Raw genomic sequence first — 21696 nt, 5'->3', positions numbered from 1 at the left:
GAGTAAGAGGTTATTTCTGTGACCCACTGCCTGGCCAAAGGGCATCGCCCACTCATTTCTTGCCACTGAAGAGGTGACAAAAATCAAAGCCGCTAAAAAGCTCTTCAACCACCTCTGCTTTACGGGATGCTTCACTCAAGCGTGACTCAACCCAAAATTTTCTAAAAGCAGAAATTATCTTCAAAGGAGTATTCCAGGCAGCTAAAAAAAAAAAAAAAATGTTAATTCTCTATGTTAAAGATATTACGTTATTCTGCTTTTTACTGGTACAAGCATACTTGAGTTAAAAATATCTCTGTAAAGTCGCAGTCTGAAATCTCGAAAGCCCAACATAACCATGAGTTAGCAACACCTGTAAGATCATTGCAATTGGCTTCCCAAATGTACACAGCAGAGGGATTGCAACTTCCAGATTCATCTTCCTAAATCCTGTGCAAAACAATCTTACTTTAAAAATGCCAGTGCTTGAAAAAGCACCTCTGCAAGCTGGCCCCAGCACCACACTAGCTTTATTGCTGGAGTAAGTCCCAATGCTAAGCCTAATAATGAAATAGATCCAAAGCAGAGCAATTCAGCTTAGCTTCACTTTCTAGCTATTTGAGCTTAGTATTGCACATCTGCTACACTCAAGTAGCTCATTACAAACTATTTCCTAAGTAGGTGTTTACTAACTGGAATTAAACCAGCTCTTCAGTTGTTACATCAAACACATTGCGCTTGTACAAACTTTTGCTATATATTTTTTCCAGTACCTTACTCATTCCTATAGCTCTTCCCTGAACGTTCTCCAACATTTTACAGTATCAATTGAACTAGACAATTTTCCAGGACCAGTTACGCTAATGCCAAATAGAGGCATGATACACGTTTTAACTACATGGTTATGCTCAGTCAATGACTTTCTTTAGCCAAGCACCACACTATGAACAGCTGTACACGTACAGGCAATTAATGAAAGCACTGTGGAGTTTTCACTCATTTCTTCCTTGGATTTAGGTCCTGGAAACACATTGCAGGACCTACAGTCATTTCCTCCCAGTTGTGTAGCTTCAGATTTCAGCTTGCAGGGCTCCATCTCGCAAAGCAAACCAGGCTGTTGTACACCAGTGACCGACTTACACTTTGCTAATCTCTCGTCATCTCCATGCAGTTTGCATTTTACTTTAGGTAACAGATGACAGTCTCGATCTGTCACGATGGAGCAAGGCCAAGAGCCAGCCTGCAAGTCCTCCATGGTCTTCGCTTGCAACTGATGCCTTGTCAGCCAGTGTCTCTAATCTACTCAGTTCCGTATGTTTATTTTGTATCATTTCAGGCTTAAGTTTAAACACTATAAGATACCAGGGCTCTACCCTCGGGCCAGTATCTGGCCCTTGAGCTGTTCTGTCAGGAAACCCCAGGTCACCTCCCTGCGAGCATCCTGCTGTTCCCCGCCTGCCCCCGTGTAGGTGGCCGAGGGGCCTCCTTACGCTTCTCACCAAGGTCTCCAGCCCGTCTCCACAGCTGGGAACTGCTGGAAAACACCACAGGCAAGTCACAAAGCAGAAGCACAAGGCACTGACCTCACTACAGCTCCAATCCCAGCACTTCTAAGGCTCAAAGCTTGGCGGCTGTGAGGAAACGCACGCAGGGAACGGACCTAAGGACAGAATTCCAGGGGAAACCGCATGTCACAGCGGCCAGTGCCTCGCTCGGCATCGATGGTGAAAACCTGCGGCACAAGTCATACCACATCTTCCCAGGATGAGTGACAGCCTCCCGTAGGCTTCGTAGGAAAGTAACGTCCTTCCACACACGGATAGACTGAGACTGCCCCAGCCAAGGCCACTTTGAGGACAGCACAACCACCAACCTCTTCCTCGTAAGCCACGTACAGCTACAAGGAAATGACTGACACCAAGATGTTTCTGACTTAGGTCCACCAAGTACTCTCTTATGAGGGCTTATGAGCCCCTTGTTACGATACTGCATCTCTGCAGCCCCAAACCTCCAGTATTTAAGTTTCAGTTAGTGTCCTGAATACAGTCACAGAGGAAACCATCTTTGGGAGGCTGAAAACCTACCTTTCCCTTTAGTGATAATTAGCATTAAACCATTCTCACCAATTATTGCAATTGTGTTCTTCAGTAAACACAGATTTTGAAGGAGATTCACATGTATTTAATTCTTCTTTCTTCCTCCCCACCCTTTCTGCAAAGAATGATTTTGCAAGGCAAATGACAATCATTTGAATCTCACAAAACAACATGAAACCAAGACTGTCAGTAGATTTATACCACATCCTCCACGGTTTTTGTTTAGTTTCCCATAGTGAAACATCTAATGGCTTTCATAATTCTCAACAGATAAAGCTGATATTGGGCGTACCACAAACACAGCAGCAGGTATGCACTTGCCAATAATGTTTAACTGATTTTTTTTCTGTTTTCTGAAGAGAGAAAATAAGCAGAAATTACCTCTTTTTAGCATGGTTTAAATTTTAGCTTGTTTGGCAATTTTTTCTCCCTAGAACATGGTGTTATGAACAAAAATCTTAGATTATTTTAGTTAAGGAGACACAGCATACTAGCCACGAAGATACCTGGTTACCATTATCTTAAGATGTAAATCTGTAACAATATTAAACTTTAATCTCATTCTATGGTGTTTCATACACAGTTTGGAAAACAAATATATGAACCATTGCTTTTGTGTGTCCCCACCCCCCCGCTCCTCACCACTTTTTTTTTTTTTTTTTTTTTTTACTAATAATTTTTATTTAAATAAGACACAGGAATTTCTATACTGAAAAAAATACAAAACAGAAGCCACACTTTCCTCGTGTAAAGCAATATTGGGTGATAACTTGAATACTGTTGAGCACAGTGGCTAGAAATAACAGTACAACTATGTACAAAACTTTAAACAATATTTGACAGGTTTCTACAGCTGCATGTAGAATACAATTGAGATAAACAACTGCTGGGAAATTTACATGGCAAAGCACTAGCTTTAACACATTTGGTTCAAAACCTTCAAACCTGCTAAGAACAAATGTGCAATATAATTAATATTTAGTTTCTCATGGAAAAATAAAATAAAGAACAAGTCATGGCATGGCAAACGTCACACAGAATTCATCACTGTTCTCCAACCCACTCGTCGCCTCCCTTGCTGAGCTACCACCAGTAACTGAGACTGCAGCTCCTTACCTGGACAGAACCAGAGCACAAAAAGGTCATCATACTGCCCCGTTAATCTAGAAAGTAAAATATTAAAAGGAATTGATACTCACAAGTACTTTCTCCCCTTTATCTTCAGTCTATAAAACATACAGTGCTTTCTCCTAGGCCTGAGATTAGTAGAGTTAAAGATGGCTGTTGTGTTTCAAGGTTTTTCATATGAAAATGCTTAGGCAGACTGCTCTCTCCTTATGCATTTTCTGCAAGGGGACTCAAAACCCAGTAACTTTTATAGGCTGCAAATTCCACCTTGCAAGACAGTATCAACGAAACCTTCGCAATAACAAAGAAGCTCTGCTCCTTCATATCCAAAGAAAACACATGCTCAGTGGGCAGTTATTGGTGGCTTACTCTCACCCCGCCTCCCAGCTCATCTTCAAAAGAAAAAAAAGCAATGGAGCGAGTCTAAATGCTCCGTAGCTGCAGGCTACTGATCTCCTCAATTCCTGGAAAAGGTGAACCTTGTTCTCCGAGGAGCAGACGGCATAAACGCACTTCCGCTGCGCTGAAAGCCATGGAGCAAGAACATCAAGTTTATTTTGCCTCTGGGGTCCTCTTTGTATCACAGGAAATTAGCTCTGAACGCGGCGCCCTGGTTGTGCCGGTGCAACGGAGGAGCACCACTACACAGCTCTTGCCATGCGCTATTTTAAGAAAGTGTCCAGCCTGCAGAACCAGGACTATTTTACTGGGATTTTTATTCACATTTAAGGAGGAGAGGAAAAAAAAAAAAAAAAAAAAAACACTTTTATACACACAAGTTAGGTAACTGAAAGTTATCGGAGAAACTTTTGATTAAGCAACATGTACTTAAAACTATTGTTTTCCCTGCCCCTCTTTAAAACACTCACTTGCTACTTTTGGACTTAAATCCAAACACAATTACTCACTACATAAATAAAATGCTGCTCATCTAACACTGCTTAAACAAAATCTGAAAACCTATTTCCAACCAGCAAATGAATGAACATTTCCAAAAGAGAAACTAAACATTAATTTGACTTGTAGTCGGTAACAGTAGCATTTCACATCCTTAACTGCCAACAAAAACATGAGAGGAAATCCCCATCACCCCCTGTGAAACCTGAAAGAATTTCTGTAGCTGAACAAAAACATTCTTGTCTTTCAAAATCCTTTCACACACAACATGGAATGTTTCTCATGTACAGCCTAGCACTGAACACTTTATTTGCAACAGTTTAACAGTCAGTAACTGAGCAACACCTGAAACCTGTAAATGCCACATTTTACATATATTGAAATGACAGTAAACGCAACAGCTGTTTTACTTGTAAGCACATGACAAAGTGATATACATCACAGATTTGCTGGTTCTCCTCATGTTCACCCATGTCCAGGGTCACCTGGATCTGAATGCACTTATTCCAAGAAAGTGGAATGTAATGAGGAAATATTAATGCATAAAATAAGGAAAGGCAAAAGAGTGATGTTCCCTCTTTAGCTTTGTAGCTGTAAAATATTTAAGTTCCCAATATGATATACATTCCAAGTTACCTGAGTTTACACTTCGAGAGAAGTACCTGAAGCTAGGCCATAGGGTGGGCACTGTGCAACTGTTGTGGCCATTTTTTTTTTAATTTTCTTTTTTTTCTTTTTTTTTTGCATTGTGTGTATTACAGAAGTTAGAAACATAAACACCTGGATCAATTGTAAACATAATCCTGAAGTACAGTATTTTCCATAGGACACAACACAGCAAGACATTTTCTATTCAGACAGGCAACTTTTTTATATATATATAGAGCTTATTTATACTGTAGAATTTGAAACAGAACACAGGACACAGTACTAATCTGGTCAAACATACTATGAAATGCATAGTCTCCACTTAAAACGCTTAATGATATATGGATTCTGCAGGCATCACTGCTTTTTCACCAAAAAAAAAAATTCTGAATATGAATTCTGTCCCTGCCAAGAACAGTGTTGAGATATTTTTTAGACTGCTGATAAGTATTCTGTTTTGTTCTGGAAGGTTGCCACCTCATGCAGATGTATCTGAACTATGGGTTCCTCAGTCCTCGTTTCAGGGCAGAGACCTGCTCCGCCTGCGTCTAGATTAACACGTAGCTCTGAGGAGAGGAATGCTCTTCAGTCTGAATTTCTTGCAAAAGCGACTGCTGCTGCTGGGGTGGTTGTACCGAGACCTCTGTAGAGTCCATTGTGCTGGTGTCATCCGACAGAGAGGAGAAAGAGACCCGAGTCGCAAGCTGCTCGACAGTCAGCGAGCTCAAAGCTGTGCTTTGGCCAGAGTTTGGAGAGTTCTTCAGCGTCAGGTCTGAAGAAGGAAGCAGGGGGCCCAGGAGCTTTACAGGACAGAAAGCTGATCCGGTTGGGATGAAATTAACCTTGTTTTTGTCAGGACATGAAAAGAGAGGGGCTGCGACAGGCTGACGAGACCTACAACGAGAAAGAAAAATTACACATCCGACCACCCAAAACCATCTTGTTTGTAATGAACTTTGAGGTTCTACAAGTTACTAAAATGCGAATGACAAGGAATGGGATTAACTGGACAGAGGGGCAAACATCTTCCATATTGGTAGTCAGCTAACTGATCCACAGCATTAAAAATAGTACTGTCACAAAAATGACTTGGTAATTACTGGATAAACATGCAACTTTCAGCAAAAAAAAATCTGCAGTACATATGCACATGGAAAAATGCTGGGGTAATTTAGAATGACACAAATTTTCTTTAATAAAAATATTGCAGAAACAGCACAGGCATAATAAATCCCTTTGAGAAACTCCATAAAACAGATTTCTCCTTTGCCATAATCCGAAATTTGTCTGGAGGTTTCCTCCAAAAAACAACTTTGCTCCTTTACCATCCAGCAGGCAATGAGCGCTATTAGAGCAAGAAATGCCCCCTCCTGAATCCTTTCATCCTCGGGAGCTACGCATGCAACCTCGACAGCATGTGCTCAAATACTGCTGGCTCTAGGGAGAAAAGACATGATATCCAAAAGTTTCATTTCCCGTCTCTTGCTCAACAGCAGAACTATTGAGCAAAGCCTTTGCCATACAACCATCCACCATCACTTTACATAGGTTTCATTCCATTTTACGTGTTTTGTACGTATCAAAACAAAACCTATGCTTGAAACTGATAAAGTATGACAAGGAGAGGTTTTTGTTTTAAGCCGTGAACATTTACAAAGTTAATAAAAAGGTTTATAAACGCTTAGGAAATTAAATGTACCTTATCTTTTCTGCTTGGATTTTTGTTGCCTTTTATAAATGCACAAAAAGAGTTCAATCATAAAAGACTCCATTTCCTCTTCAAACCAACGTGAACACTTCAACTTCTCTTCTGCACAAACTAAGAATAGTTTGCTCCTGAAAAAACTCATCAGCTGGAATAGTTTATTCATCTGCAGTTGAAAGGGCTCAGTAAAAAGGTTTACTGCTTTGCAGATACCAGCTGATATAAAAGGCATTACTTACGACATTTCCTCAAAGACCTTCACTCGCTCACATCCCTCTGGGGGCTCTCGTTTGAACATGTAGCTGTTGTTTGGTTTGGGAGATGAGGCATACTTGGGCAACGGTGAGCTACTCCCACTGTCTGAAAATTTAAAGCAGTTATATTACTAGAGATTGAGAGTGCTTTTTAATTAAATTTGATTTCCAAACAAGATGCCCTTTTCACAGTTTAGCCACTACGCCGGCTTGCTTCTACCGCAACGCTTCCTTTATTGCAGGCTACCTCTAACACCCTGGAATAGCACATTTCTTCAGAATAAAAGCTTCACTGCAGCAGTACGCTATCATATAACAACACATAACAGGAGGATATTTTTGCAATTGGACGAAATCAGAACTGTAATCCTGGAAACAAGTTCTTTATTATGTATTTCAAAAAAAAAATCAACAGGATAAAATGCATAATACATGCAGAAGAATTATGAGTGGTAATGGTAACATGCCTTCTCACTGTATAAACACAGTTACTGAAAATGTGCATATACAGCATATTGGTTATTTTAAAACACAGTACTTCACAGCAATACTGACCTCATTAGTCTCATGAATATGTGAATAGCTCAGAAGTTGAAAACAAAAACAAAAAAAAAGCATTTTTGCAACACAGCTACTGGTACCTCATCATTACAGTGTCCTACCTTATTTGCTTCACAATTTAGCTGTTTTAGAATCCAAAATAAAGACAATTGCCATTATTGAATTCTCTCATCACTACTAACCATATTGTATAAAGTTATTGAAGGTGTTTTTGATAATCTCAAGCATCTGCGTATATTTTACAGGTGACTACTAGGCATGCATGGAACTAAAGGCATGAAGACAAGTGGATTTCTTTGTACTTTGTGGCAAACCAGTAGGAGAAACTCAATTTCAGCAGTGTCAAAAGCACAATATTTTGAAAACCTAAAATATTTAAATGTTTTGCTTTAAACCCCCCTCCCCTTCCTCATCTTGGCAACACGATCCTCTGTGTTTTCAGAAAATACAGAAAATAAAGCAAGCTGAGATAATATTCCCAAAAAATTAGCTTTTGTGGTGGCTACCACCTTTTCAAAAAGTCGTGTCTACCTAAGGCCACTATTAATGACTGCCTATTCTCTCTGCTAGGGCTTACAAAATGAAACACCAAATTTAAAGAGGAGGCCAACTTACAAATTCATCTAATCCTAAGAGAAATAACTGCTGTTGCTTTTGAACCCTTATGCCATTTTGCAGTATCTGATCATTTTTAACTCAAATACCCTCTATTTTGCTGCCGTTTGTGTGCCTTTTCAGTAACAGTGGAAAACCAACCACAGCTCGTGATCTGGATTTGCTCAAGCAGTCCAGTGTTCTTTAAAGACCTTGTGAAGAGTAACTACATAAGCACTCGTATAACTGTGACTCAAATAATGAGGCTGATCATTAGGGGGGTTGATACATCACTATTTCCTCTTACATGGCACTATCAATTCCAATGCCACACTTCCCTTTGAAGATTTGCTACGAAAGACAGGAGAAAAATTGCTGACATGAACATCAGTAGTGCTCTGATTATTCTTCACTTTCTTGCTGTTGTATACCAAACCCAGAATTTTGACACGCAGAATTTTAGGTGTTAAGTGCACAAGACAGAAGCAGCTTAGAGACCCTATTAGATATATATCAAGCTGAGAGCATGATGGTCCTTCTGGAATCTTCCCACTGTTGGCCCATACAGCTCATTCCAAATATCAAAAATCGTTAACGGAGCCCAGACAGTTTGTTTCCTCCTGCTAATATTTAAAATTGAGGATCCAAGTTTCTATTTGAAACCTCTGAGACACAAAATATGCTACTGTTCATTCTACCACATTAACGGAAAACTGTGGAAGTACATCCAAGGAAAGAATCAGACTCAATTCCAAGTTAAGTCAGTTCTTGGATGATTCAGAGTCTTGTCTAGCCAGGTCAGTGTTCAATCGACTTTTTGGTTTACTTAGATCTATCCGTCTGTAGTAGGAAAGCAGTTAAAAAATAAAAATAAAAGCAATATAATTTAACTGGATCCATTTCCGCCCTTTACTCCCCATTTTTTAAAGCTTACTAAGTTGTTGACTTTACGTTTTAACTAAACACAGAGCACACTGACAATTGCAAAATACATATGGCTATGCAGAAGCTCACAGGTATAAGCTTGGCATTACTCAGAATGGAAGGATCCTGGGAAAATATACCACTATTTCAACTGGTAGGCAGTGCTATTTACAGTGTAAGCAGATCTCCAGCTGCACGAGGGTCCTGCAGGCTCTTAAGTGCCGAACTGCAGTACTGAGAATCCCTAATGACACTGCAAACATTCCTCCTGAACCAGGGCTATGAGCCCAGCCGTTGACTTTCTCAGCGGCTGAAACGCGGCGTCTTTCATGCCGGGGGACCCCACTGTATCGTGCAGCAGCAGCGCGGGCTCCACTGGCACAGGCTAATCAAATGCCACTGAGATGACAATGATTGAAGATCAACAGATGTAACCCTTAAAATGAATTCTGTTACCATAATCACATGGAAGACAATCATGGAGTTTTACTGTGCTACACAGAGCTTCAAAACATAAATATTTAAAATTGACATACTCTACTGTTTAGAAAGTGTTTGAGACTGCAATTAAACACTAAACAAGTGTTTTAGCCAACAGATTTCATACCACAAATTTTAATTGGCATATAGAACAAGAGAGAGACTAAAAGCAATACATAAAACTTTTTTTTATCTTGAGTGAGATAACTTAAAGGGAAGAAAGAAAACAAAAATACTTTGCCAATGAAATCTGAGATTTGTTTTGATAGATTCAAAAAGATTTTCCATCTCAAAATGCTTTTGTCTCTGAAGACTCTCCAAAAAAATCCATATACAATATTCATTTTATAAGCTAGGATTCAAAAACCAGGAAGTTAAAAAGTACTTTCCATCCAAGAGATAACATCTCCATCAACATTTTGCTTTAACACTCTGCTAGCAACAGCAGACACACACAAGGCTAAGCAAAAGTACCTAAATTAAAGTCCCTGAAAAACAGGTTATGCTGTTTTTGTATTAAAAAAAGGAAAAAAAAAACTTTTAAAAAAAAGCTTAAAAGAAGAAAAAAAATAATTAAATTGCTTATACTTGGGGCTGCATTTAACTTTACCCTCTGTCGCAGTTATACGTATGCTAGGCAGGCAAAACTCAAAATTATAGCTTAATGGACCACAATGATGTAAAACCTATCATCTAGTGTAACTGGTAGCTCTAATGCAGCAAGGCAGTCACTTACCTTCCAAGAGGTTAATATTTGAAAACAAAACCATAATACCAATTGCCATTAAAATATCTTATCTCCTGCCCTTCCCTCTGCTCCAGTCAACACTGCTTAGAATCACTTCTCTGTTCAGAGCAGTATTATGATACTTTCCTGAAATTCAGCTTTCTCTTACTTTTAAAAAATTCAATAGATGTAGCAGCTCCTTGCAGAAATGTAAACCAAACAGTTGATACAGTCCAAAGAGCAGCTGTGAGGGCCTCAGGCCAAAGCACAGCTTTGCACAAGAAATAAAAGATGCTTTAGAAATGTAAAGCAGCGAGTGTCTGTGCAGAGTGCGGCTCCTCTCACTGCTCATGTGTCTCAGGCAAACTACTAGCCTCCATTTCCTATTCAGAAACACACTCAGGAGCATTCATAAAGCTGATAATTGTTTTTTTAAGCAGCAAATTTAAGCAAGTTATTCTGGCAGAGAGAAAAATAAAACTCAAACTTGAGAAGTAGCAGGATATTTTCTTGCTTTTAAAATGTCTGCATTGAGTTATCTGCAAACAGGCCTTACAGTAAACTCCCCACAACAGGAATACTCTAGCACCACAGAACTCTCAAAAACATGTGAAAAAAGTTTTGTTCTATAAAGCAATTAACATTAATAAATGCTAACAAACTGTCTCTCAAAGTTTTCTACCCCCTTGTAATCTCTGTCTGTATCCCTCATTTATCAGCAATTCTGCTTCTCTGCCAGAACAACTCTCTTATTCAGAACCACCAACTTATGTGATCATAATGATCCTAGAGTAGAAAGTGCCCTTCTGGCTTCAGATGTGTGTTTGCAGCCTCTGAGCTAATTTCTTCAGGTCTTAGAAAACTGCTACATGTTTTTCTAGTTTCTGCCTTGTCCTTAAGGAACATTGATGATCAAGCTTTAATTTTTCATAAACATAGAATTAAATACCTTAAGAGACACTTACACTAATTAAAAAATATGATTTTCTTAACTTCACAAAGCTGGCTATTTATCACTACCATCTATACTGCTACTAGCAAGCAAATTCTTGATACAGTGTTAGCATTTAAGCTAGTTTTCAGACCAAAATCCATAAATAAGCATCTATTCCTTCTGAATATAGCAATAAATTTTATTCCAAGTAGTGTTTTAAAAAGTCAAGACAGAAGATATGATCCTTGAAAAACAATAAAAAGGTTAAAGGCAATACTGCAAACTCTATCTTCATTCACTACTTCCAATAAAATACCACTGAAAATTCCAGGTATTGTGACCCTACAATTTAGCACTAACTGCAAAAGGAATCCTGTAATTTCTTTGCCTTCCCTTTCTTTTTAACATATATTTGTTATCAGAAGAGACAGGAAGCAATTTACCAGTCAATTAAGAATTTACCCACATGCTAACACTTAAATAGACGCCTACACAGCGATCCAGTCTTGAAAGAGGACATAATTCACATGCATCCTGTTAGTAAGTAAAGTAGGAAGGGAAAAGCTAAAATATGTTATTTTTGGAGAATAGTTAACTACCATGTTGGGCTGCATTCTACTTTTAAGTAGTTAACTTAAGTAGTTAACTTTAAGAATACATCGAATACAGAATTTTCACAGAAAAAAAAGTTCATATCTTCATCATACCCTCAAAAAAGCTGTTTAGTCTGTGTTTATTAGTAAATGAAAACCTCAGTTCTCATTTCTTCTGTGAAATTCACTATTCTTAGCTTGCAATTTTCTCCCAAATTCTGCATTTTTTCAAACACATTTCCAGATGATAGAAAAATTTAAGTCTAGCCAAGCAGAAGCCCAAGAGCCAATTACCCTGCAAGATGAGTTGCCCCCAAATCAGTCTTTTTACTATTGTGTTTATATTTTTGTTCTGTAAGTCTTACCTGCCAATTAACTCCTTTAATTACTGAAACTCCAATTTACCTTCTGCACAACTAAACTACTTTTTATGGACTTGGAAAAAAAAGCAGGATATTGATATATAAACACATAAACTATTCAAAAAATTTGGTTTGTTATGAAACATCATTTCTCCATCAGATTGTTCAAACTTGTATCTGTATTTAAGCAAATAGCTTAAAGTGTAGTGTCAGAGTTGATGAACAGAGTACTTTCAGAACAGCCCAAACAATCATTTACTAACTCACCATTTCGTTCAGCAGGTAACTCACTCATGGTAATAGATATTCTACCACAAACCTTCTGGAAACCTGTTTTAAACCCAACCATGTTCCTGTCTGAATTCCTCACATTAGAATCTTCACAGATAGTTAAGACTCTTTGCTGTGCTCCTCTGACGTATTTATGGAAGATGTTTGTGAAGTTTCACAAACAAGAGGGAAAAAGATATGTAAACAAACAAAACCAATTTTAAGATAAATCTTCAATCCCTCCACAACAATCGAACCAAAACAGAAACAAAAACTGATGTAATGAGTAAAATGAAGGTAGTTGTATAAGCAGGACATCACATGCCTCCCATAGGCCACGGTGGACCATTCTACTCTCACCTTTATCACGGTCATAGAGCAAATCTTCTGTTGAGCAAGGACTCCCATCCTGAGACTCAGGAGGGCAGAAGGGAGACACACAGGGTGAGTGGCTGCTGCAGCTGCTGCTGCGCTCCTGCACCGACGGGGTCTGCGTGTCGATGCTGCGGGTGCTGCTGCTACGATAGTGAGCAGGTAACGGGGCCCTTCGGCCATCGGGGATATCCAGCGGCTGCAACGGAAACACGCAAGTCAGATTACACAAAATACCTTATTTCTAAGCAGTGTCAACCCGTAGCATCCTAAACTGAAGCAGCAAAACACGGACAGAAAAAGAGTTTTTTTCCAAAAGTACTATGATGTACTATTTACACAACATATATTAATTCCATTGAATTTTGGGACAATGTGCAGATGGTCTAAGCCAACTGTAAATACAATGATGTTATCTTATGTAAAGTTAGTAACAGAATGCACTTCAACATTTATGCGTGCTTGCTGGCAGTATGTTGAAACATCATTTCTCTGATACTGATAATCTGCAATTATACTTAGTGGTAGAATTTTCAATAAAGGTCACTTATTACAAAGGAAAAACAAGTACTGTGAGAGATCACATCTGGATAAAAGGAAAAGCATGAAATGTCAACTACAATGCCTATTACTGCATAAAACCAGACTGAATTAAAATAACGAATGAAGTTTTGCTACTACGTCCTGGAGCACCCCTGCACCTCATCCTTCATCTCTTTAGGTGAATTTAGCCAACAAAGGAACTATGTAGGAGATGCACAACCTTACACAGGGTTCACAAGCTCGAGCTTGGACCAAAGGCACTTAGTGCTGTCTGCTTTTAGGCTAGTCTCGCTGGCAGTGGCCAGGGCCATCGTGCATCCTCCCTTCCTGCAATTCCCAGTGTAGACATGTTCACAGCAGCAGATTGGCAAGTTCTACTCACTTGTCCTTTCCCCAGGAAAAAAAAAAAGTTTTATTCTAAGGACAGCGCTGTTTTAAGCATTAAAAAAATCAAATGAGAATTACAGTTTTGATAAAAACAAAAGGGTAAAAATGTCTATAGGGTTTAATATCAATTTTATCCTCACTTCAGTAAGGATTGTATTAAAGTACCCCAGAACTGATCAAGTGTTCTGCTACAGGACTTCACTACAGAATATCATGTCTTTTTTCCTTCTTGCTTCAAGGGCACTTTCATTCCATTGTTTTCCTCCTCCCCACGTGCTCCAAAATTGTAACAGCCTGTCCAGAGCCTAAATTCAAACCAATACTCTTTTATGAGCAATAAGGACATGAAGCTTATTGGCCCAAAAAGTGGCATTCTCCCATTTTCAGCAGTTGTCTATCTAGAAATCCAGCAGATGTTATATGCAGAGGCAGCCACAGTAGATCTGGAAAGTCCTCTCCTCCTTATAAGCCTTCCAGTTAATGCTATTCACATTTCAATTAAAAGCAAGGAAGCAAAAGAAGAGTGTGGTTGCTGTACGCTACGCTGACCAGGTCGGGCCCAGCCGTGCGGTGCATCCCAGCAGCTCCGCTCCCACGACACAGGCGCTATGACGTGACCACACGTTGCTGTGCCCAGCACCCCCGGCAGGCACCACATCCACCTGAAGCGTCTGTCACTTATTGCACACACAGAAGAGGGGTGGAAAAGGAGACTGAGGCTGCAGGAAGAAACAGATGGTCTCATAACCCCAAAAACCTGCCGTGCAGAACTGCATTTTAGCCCTGTCTCTGCCACAAAGGCTCCCCGAGATGCCAAGAAGCTGTCAGCATCGATCTTTGCCTTCTATGGTGCCTTCTCTGGATGAGCAGTCCATGTAGGACTGATTTGGAAAAGCCTCCAGTGTACACAGATGCAGAAGGAGACTATGGGAGCCACATTTGAAAACTCAAGTGACACGCGGTGTCCTGAGTTACATGAACAATCACAGCACAGAAACCTGACGGATTCGTGTTTCTCTATGTACTAAGTGCAGATAATATCACTGTTCTTCTCTACAGGTGTGAGGAAAAGGAGAACAACACTTCCAAAGCACTCGGATAGAACCAAAAACCCACGAAGAAATTCTGATTTCTCACTTCAAAGCCAAGTTTAATAGTGAGCAATAAGGTGCACATCTAACAAGGAGAAAAGGAAAATACTCAGCAGCTGCTCATTAAGTGCATACACTACATTCTATGTAACAGGTAGAACAAGAATTCCAGAGAGGAATAAAGGACAGTACACAACCCCATAACTCCACACCTGGAGAAACACTGCAGTGTTACGTTCTCAGCAAATATATCCCAAATCATATACTTCGACCTCCACTGAATTAATATTTCAGGTACAGAAAACCATCCATACCTTCAGACATGCCTCTAGACATACTGGAACAAAAAGGAAGTAGTGGTAAATATTTAGCAAGTCAAGAAACAGCTGATAGGTAGAAAATGACTGCAAATATTTGATTACTGTGCTTCTGTAGTTACATTTCCATTCATATTGAATACAAGTCTTGACCACAAACCTAAAACCACTCATTCAACATCAAGTAAAATTATATTCCGCTTTTTAGTTTTTAAAGATTTAGGTATTAAACCTGATCAAAATAGAAAAAAAAATACTTCAGAAGTTACTTTCCATGACCCATATCTAAACTCAAAAACTCAAGTCCCTACAAGCTTAAAATATAAGAAACAGAATAACTACTTCAGCACAGCTGCTATTAATTTTTGTAACACTAAACGCATGAAAAATGACTGGAAACTACTCCATCATGTATACTTTTTTTGGAGAACGATCCAGCCAGCCTCTATAAAACAGTATGTTCTTGGATGTAGCTATGCTCCCCTCCATCGTTTCCCCATGGAAATGATCAACTGGACAAGAACACACAACTCTCAACACTAGGTTGAAAGTCACCAATTCTCTCTGGCATCAGTCTTTCTGCTGGGGAATAGGGAGGGGAGGGGGAAATCCCTACAAATCACTGGAAATACTACTAAGATATAATATACCAATGGCAGCCTCAAAAATATGATCTATTTTTCACAAGTCTTAAATCTTTTTCATAGGCAACTTATTGAGAACAGAGCATTTGCTTTTTTTTTTTTTTTTTTTAAAAAAAGATTCCCTAGCTTTGCACACAAAGGCAGAGATGGGAAAGTGCTTCTGCCTCCTAAGACGAGCGAAGCCATCCAAGGTTAGCCAAGGTGCACGGGCAAAGCCCCACGATGCCCCCCGACAAAAGAGGTTCCTGGGAAAGAGCACACGACGAGAAGAATTTTCTGAAGAAGAAAAGAAAGATGCAAGATGGAGACCTCCTCCACCTATGCAACCTGAGGAAATTGTAATTTTACACAGGATTAAATTTGCTTACAGGGACACAAAACCCATTATCTCCTTCCAGAAGTGTGAAGTTAAACCCCGACTCCGTCCCACATACACTACTCATTTTTATTGTGTGACAGGAAAAACTGCTTCATTACTAATTGTTCTTCTGTCTTTGAAGGAAGATTCAGCTAAGGTTTTTTTCTAATACGAGACCTATAAATGTGTATGTGTCCAATGCCACAGACTTCTCAGTAGTTTCCTATGATTTTCCATAACTGGGAACCCCTTAAGTGACTAACGGGACTAAGAGCAGAAGCCAAAGTTAGAACTTCACCAGAAGCTGATTCCCTTTTATAATTTATAGGGGGAACAGACTATCACAGTTTCCTTGAAAACTAGCCAGCAAATTATAAAGCAGGAAGAAAAATATATCCGTTACCTTTTAATAAATGCACCACAAATGGGAATAAAGTTTATTAATAAACTGGAAGAGGAAGAAGCTATTATAAAGTGAATCAAAAATGCCACCTTGAACTCTCTGCTCAGGAAAGAAAATGCAGAAAACCTTTCACTATTATATATATATATAACTCATATAACTATGTTTCTGTCAGCACAATTTCTATTTGTCTAAAAAAAAAAAAAAAAAGAGAGAGAGAGAAAGGTTCCAAGGAATTATGGTACTAAGTCAGAAGTTATATTCCAACCAACTTCTCTTTTCAGAAATGGGACTGCAAAAATTCAAGGGAAGAAAAACAGAAACTATGCAATAATATACACTGAAAAACATCAACAGCCTAAAAATTAAACCAAATTGATTTGCATGTCTGATAATTAAACAAGAAAGTACAAAACTAGGAGGAAAGCTTTACAGGTTACCATTTGAAACTGGCAGCTAAAAATAAATAACTAAAGTATTGCCCACAAAACTAAATCCATTCTAACCCGAACACTTCTTTTCATCCAGTACATAACTTGGTCCAAATTAAAGATAATGAACAAAAGAAATAGACGAAAGACTCTTAAAATATTCACGTTTGCATTTAAAAGACTTAGTGAGACCAATGGAAAAAATCCAAGAGAATTAAGACTAAAAAATGTAATTAAAAGAAAACGCATTTTGTTTTACTCAGGAAGACAGAAGCAACATGTAGTTGAGACAAAAGAAATGTAGTCTGAAAGGTACTAAAACATGCCTAAATTTGATTAAAACATTAGGGACTGAACCGAACCTAAACCAGGGAGAAAGGTCATTACTTCTATTTTTAACAATCATTACAATACCATTCCTCAAATATTTCTACAGCTTGCTGACAAATGAATACAGATTCACAATAGGACAGAAAGTGTTTTACACAGCTGGATAGATGGATTGATATGAAAATTAAGGCTTAAACATGCACTGCTAAACTGGGAACCAAACTTGAAAACTAAGGCTAAGAGAAACCAGCTGAAAACTTTCAAGCAAGACACAAGTCCTGTAAGGCAGCCTGTAAAATATTTTATCCTTGCATATCACCCAAAGCAACCAATTACTTCTGATGACTCTTTTAAAACCCTTAAAAATCCTGAATGTTACAACTTGAAAGAATAATGGCAGAAAATTGAAAGAAAAACAAATTCTTCCACTAGCAGTGAAACTAATGAAGTTTGGTTTCCTATGGTTTATCTTTTGTCCAGTGACTCTTAACCTTTAACCCTCCCAAACTGCTTCCCCAGGCTAAAAATACGCTAAACTAATAGAAAAAAAAAAGTTTACTGGCAATAAGATGTAGTAAGCTATTCTTATTATGATCTTCCATAAATAAGCAAGCTATGAGACAGCAGCAATAGTAGTCTCAGTTCAGGTTGCATTAAAAAGGAAACGGACAGTTACATAGCGGGAAAGAAAGCCCTGCCCGCAAAGCCGGACTCGACTTCAAGGGCAGTGTCAAATTTATGACTTTCTTTTGTGTCTCAGGGCCCTCTCCAGGGAGATGCTGGGGGAAGGGGTCCCTACTGCCTGGGCTGCAGGAACTGCCGAGCTCCTGTGGCCCCGTGCAGGAAGGCTCCGCCGGGCGGGACGGGGCCAGCGCGACCCCCAGCCGCCGAGAGCCCGTTCTGCGCCCCAAGCGACGCGCTGCCGAAGCCAGGGCGCCGCTCACACACAGGATTGGCCTGACGGGCAAATGAAACGTCCGCTCACCGAGGGAGATGACAACCCGGGGCTAGAGCAGCGGCAGCAGCGGCACTGTAATTACGTATCTGTTTAAACTGACTTCTGAGAGGGCATGAAGTTTACTGATTATGGGCATTTTGGTTTTGTTTTGCCTTTTTATTTATTTTTTTATTCCTCTATGAAAACATAGATCCCTTCTAAAGGGATGAGACAGCCTTAGAAAACCATACTTAGCATAAAAAACTTAGTATTCCAGCACTTTGTTTCTAAGACTGCTTTGTCCACACAATTAAGTCTTTGGAGAAGGCAAGAATGTACCAAAGTAACTTCTATAAGAGGGTTCTGAAAATTAGGGTTCTGAAATCTTAAACCTCTGATTCAAGTCTTATATGCTGATTTGTGCACTGATTTCTTTCTACATGACCATTCACAAGATCAGGACCTATATTTTAGAGAAGATTGGAGAAAACAAGAGAGCAGATTATCCCAGAGGAAAAGAAAATAAAAAATGGTTATAGGAGACAAGGCTTGTAAAACAAGTATTTCCAGCATCATCTAAACACTTTAGTATTTTTCAACAAGGATCCAAATGCCCTAGTTCTCCCATAGGAACCATATTCCTTAATTTGTCCCTGTTTCCCATACGGATATCTCCCATGGCACATCATAGTCTTCTGCTTATAGAAGTAAAAATTAAAACCGTGAAGAATCGTATAGCACAGGGAACTAAGTCTTAGCTAAAAAAGGATATAAAGATGAAGTAAATGGAGTCATCTCCCAATCTGCGATTACTTACTCCAGTAGCCTGAAGTATCTGAATTCCGAAGCATTTGCATTTCTCAAGAAAAACATTCAAGTTTTCTACAGACAGGACATTCTAAGCAAAACATGTTTGGCCAGAAGCCCTTTCTTTTTAAAGAAGGAAAATCAAAACTTTGTAACATTTTTTTCAAACAGTCTATTAAAGAAAAAGATTTGTATTTTCAGCCATTAGGAAATATTTCACATGCATATAACTACAGACAAAAATCAACCATAAATACACTAACTTACCTTGGACACTTCTTCTTTTCCACTGTTCTCCTTAATGAATACTTTTTCCAATTCAGGGCTTATTCCTTCTACATTACACGGCACACGTGATACAGTTGATTTTGGCACTGAAATGTTTGACAGTGGCATAGGGACTGATCTGGAAATAGAAGCCTAGAAGGTAAAGAGTTACGTGGTTTAAAGCCGAAAAACTGGAATGAGGCAAAAGTCTGAGATCCATACTAAAGAACCTAAAAAAGATAAACTAAGAAACTTTTTATTAACTTTTCCAGGCCAGAAGACCATCTAAATGTGGCAAGTTCCAATTAAAAAATGCCTGCATAAATCAAGTCACTGAAACAACCTCAACCTGTCAGACTCAGAAGAAGGGTCCTATACTAAAAGCATTCTGCTATCTTCATTATCAATAGGTAGGCATTCTGCTACCTAAATTATCAAAATGTATATACTTTCCAGATGTATTGAAGTATGTAGTGGTGGGGAGGGGTAGCAGATACAGGGTACTGATTCTGATGGTTTAACTGAGATCCAAAAGGCATTGCCCAACATTCCTAAAGCTTAACCACTCAATTTGAACGCTCACTTAAGACACATTTATTCTCTTTTGGTTGGCTTCAGTAAAGGAAAAATAAAGTATTCATTTTCAAATTCTCATTTCATTAGCTTGTAACATTTCAGAATTTTATGTCAAAAGTCCTAAAACAAATCACTTGGAGATTAAGAAACAAGCATGCAATAAACACAAGATTTTCAGATAAAAGCAGTCATAGCAGAACTCTGAACCATTCACAATAAACCACATGCATCTTGTGCTCCCATCTCGAAAGTTTTATCTTGGCAGCACTTATATAACATAGATGCACCAATGCTGGTGCCATGGTGCTCGCTTCCTCCAAATATTTTCCTTTTGTTCAGAGCATCGCTGACTGCGTAAGATGACAGAAAGTAAAAACACACTCATGGACCTCTCTAAAGATCCACTCACAGAGTGAGCCCTAGACATTAATGAATGCTACCTCAAAGCATATGTCAAGGGGCTTGAGTGGATTTCAGTCTGTTTCAAAGACTATTTTTACTATAAGCATTGGCAAAAGTACTGGCCACAGCTTTTCCTCTTTTTCGATGGAAAGCTAAATTCTTTTCTATATAGAATTCAGTGTCTTTTGTTACAGAAGAGTAAGATTTCCAGGAGGAACATCAAATACGTGTGCTGGCTTATCAGGTAGAGCACCCCAGATGGCTTCATCACAAGTTTTGGTTTTATTCACAGTGAGGTTTTACCCAAACAGAAGAAAAACTATGAAAGATCTGCTATCTGAAAAGCTTGAGCTTTTCTCTCCTTTCCAAAACATAACCAATCTATAAAGACTGTCAGAAAATACAGTGATAGAGCTCTGATAGAACAGATCAGTAGATCAAATCGTGGCCTATTAGTAACATGGAGAGCAAGTTAAAGATGAAATTGAATCAGGATTCAAATGTCTGCACTGCCAAACAAGGAAAGATTAACTGCTCTCCACAAGTGACTTAAGGTTCACGCAGTCATTGACTGAACCTTGCCTGAGCTTCTGAGCTAGTAATTCAGCCTCAATTCCATGGGCAATTTGTAACAGTTGGAACAGACAACCCCTTGTGCGGTATCTTCCATCACACCTTGCTGAAAATCTGCTTGCTTCACCTGACAGGTAATTTACCCAAAGCTATTCTTCATACATGTTGGCATCCTCCCAATGGAAAAGGTACAGGTACTTCCAATTGGAAAGGTGCAATAGTTGGAACACAGACAAACTAACAAAACTAATGTGCGAGAAGGACATGAAAACAGAAATTATTTTAGCCAGGCTGGTGTTAAAAAGAGAAGGAAGAGATGTCTCCAGATAGTGTCTGCCCGGATATTCTGAAGGCTTGAGAAGTCTTCTGCTAAAAAGAAGTCATGTAACAACATTGCCCATTGACACTGAATACGAGAACATACTCCAGACATCCATTTTGTATCCTCAAAAATCTCACTCTTTCATCCTATCTCATATCATCCTATCTATCAGTTTTCAAGTGGATATCTGGAACAAAACCAGCCTGGTGATGAGGGCAATTTCTCCATCCACGCTGCAGGATGAAAACGCTCAACAAGTACTGTACCACAGCGAGAGTGTTTCAGCTCACATGAGCCACTGCTACCTCAGAGCCCTATGTGAAGGCTCCCTGCCTGCAGGACAGGATCGTTTATTAACGAAGATTCTGGACTACCGTAACAGTCAATACCATGAAGAAAACGATTCGTGTCGTGAAGTGTCACAGATGCTGACAAGCCCTCCAATTCTAGTGACTGGAGAGATCAGAAAGAGATTGGAAAGGCTCTTCATTTGCTGGGCTGCTAATCTAGATTGCTTACTGTCAGTATTTTTTTCTTGCAACAGCTCAGGTGAAATTCAGTAGTGAAATAAGCAACTACTTTCCACAGCAGCAGAGGCTTTTGGAAGTGTTACCACAAAAACCAATCTCTGAAAAAAGTACATACCCCAGAAAACAGTCTTATCTGGCCATGCTCAGAGTTTTTACAGCATCTTAATATATTTAGCCGGTACCCTTCCTTCTTCTATTATATGATGGGCCATCAGATAAAACTCACTGCAGCTGCACTGGTATCAGGTTGTTAA

The 21696-nt window shown here is 39.1% G+C and overlaps 1 protein-coding gene across 4 annotated transcripts in view; it reads right to left on the bottom strand.

The window, feature by feature from the left end:
- Nucleotides 1–2813: 2813 nt before the first annotated feature.
- The window catches only part of GLCCI1 (glucocorticoid induced 1), a 49800-nt gene continuing 30917 nt past the window's right edge, over nt 2814–21696 (bottom strand). For 2 of the 4 annotated variants that reach the window (XM_088533474.1, XM_088533475.1), the window contains exons 5-8: nt 19040–19192; nt 12513–12723; nt 6693–6813; nt 2814–5642 (exon numbers count right to left, since the gene is read on the bottom strand). In XM_088533474.1, the coding sequence (XP_088389600.1) occupies nt 5297–5642; nt 6693–6813; nt 12513–12723; nt 19040–19192 (831 nt within the window). In that variant the 3' untranslated portion in view covers nt 2814–5296. The remainder of the gene's footprint in view (nt 5643–6692; nt 6814–12512; nt 12724–19039; nt 19193–21696) is intronic. The other 2 variants (XM_088533477.1, XM_088533478.1) reach the window with 1 other exon arrangement.

The sequence above is a fragment of the Tinamus guttatus genome, unplaced genomic scaffold, assembly GCF_059628265.1.
Source record: "Tinamus guttatus ecotype Peru unplaced genomic scaffold, ASM5962826v1 Tinamus_guttatus_pri_ptg000503l, whole genome shotgun sequence".
NCBI classification, from domain to species: Eukaryota; Metazoa; Chordata; class Aves; order Tinamiformes; family Tinamidae; genus Tinamus; species Tinamus guttatus.
This window is presented reverse-complemented; position numbering and strand designations above follow the sequence as displayed.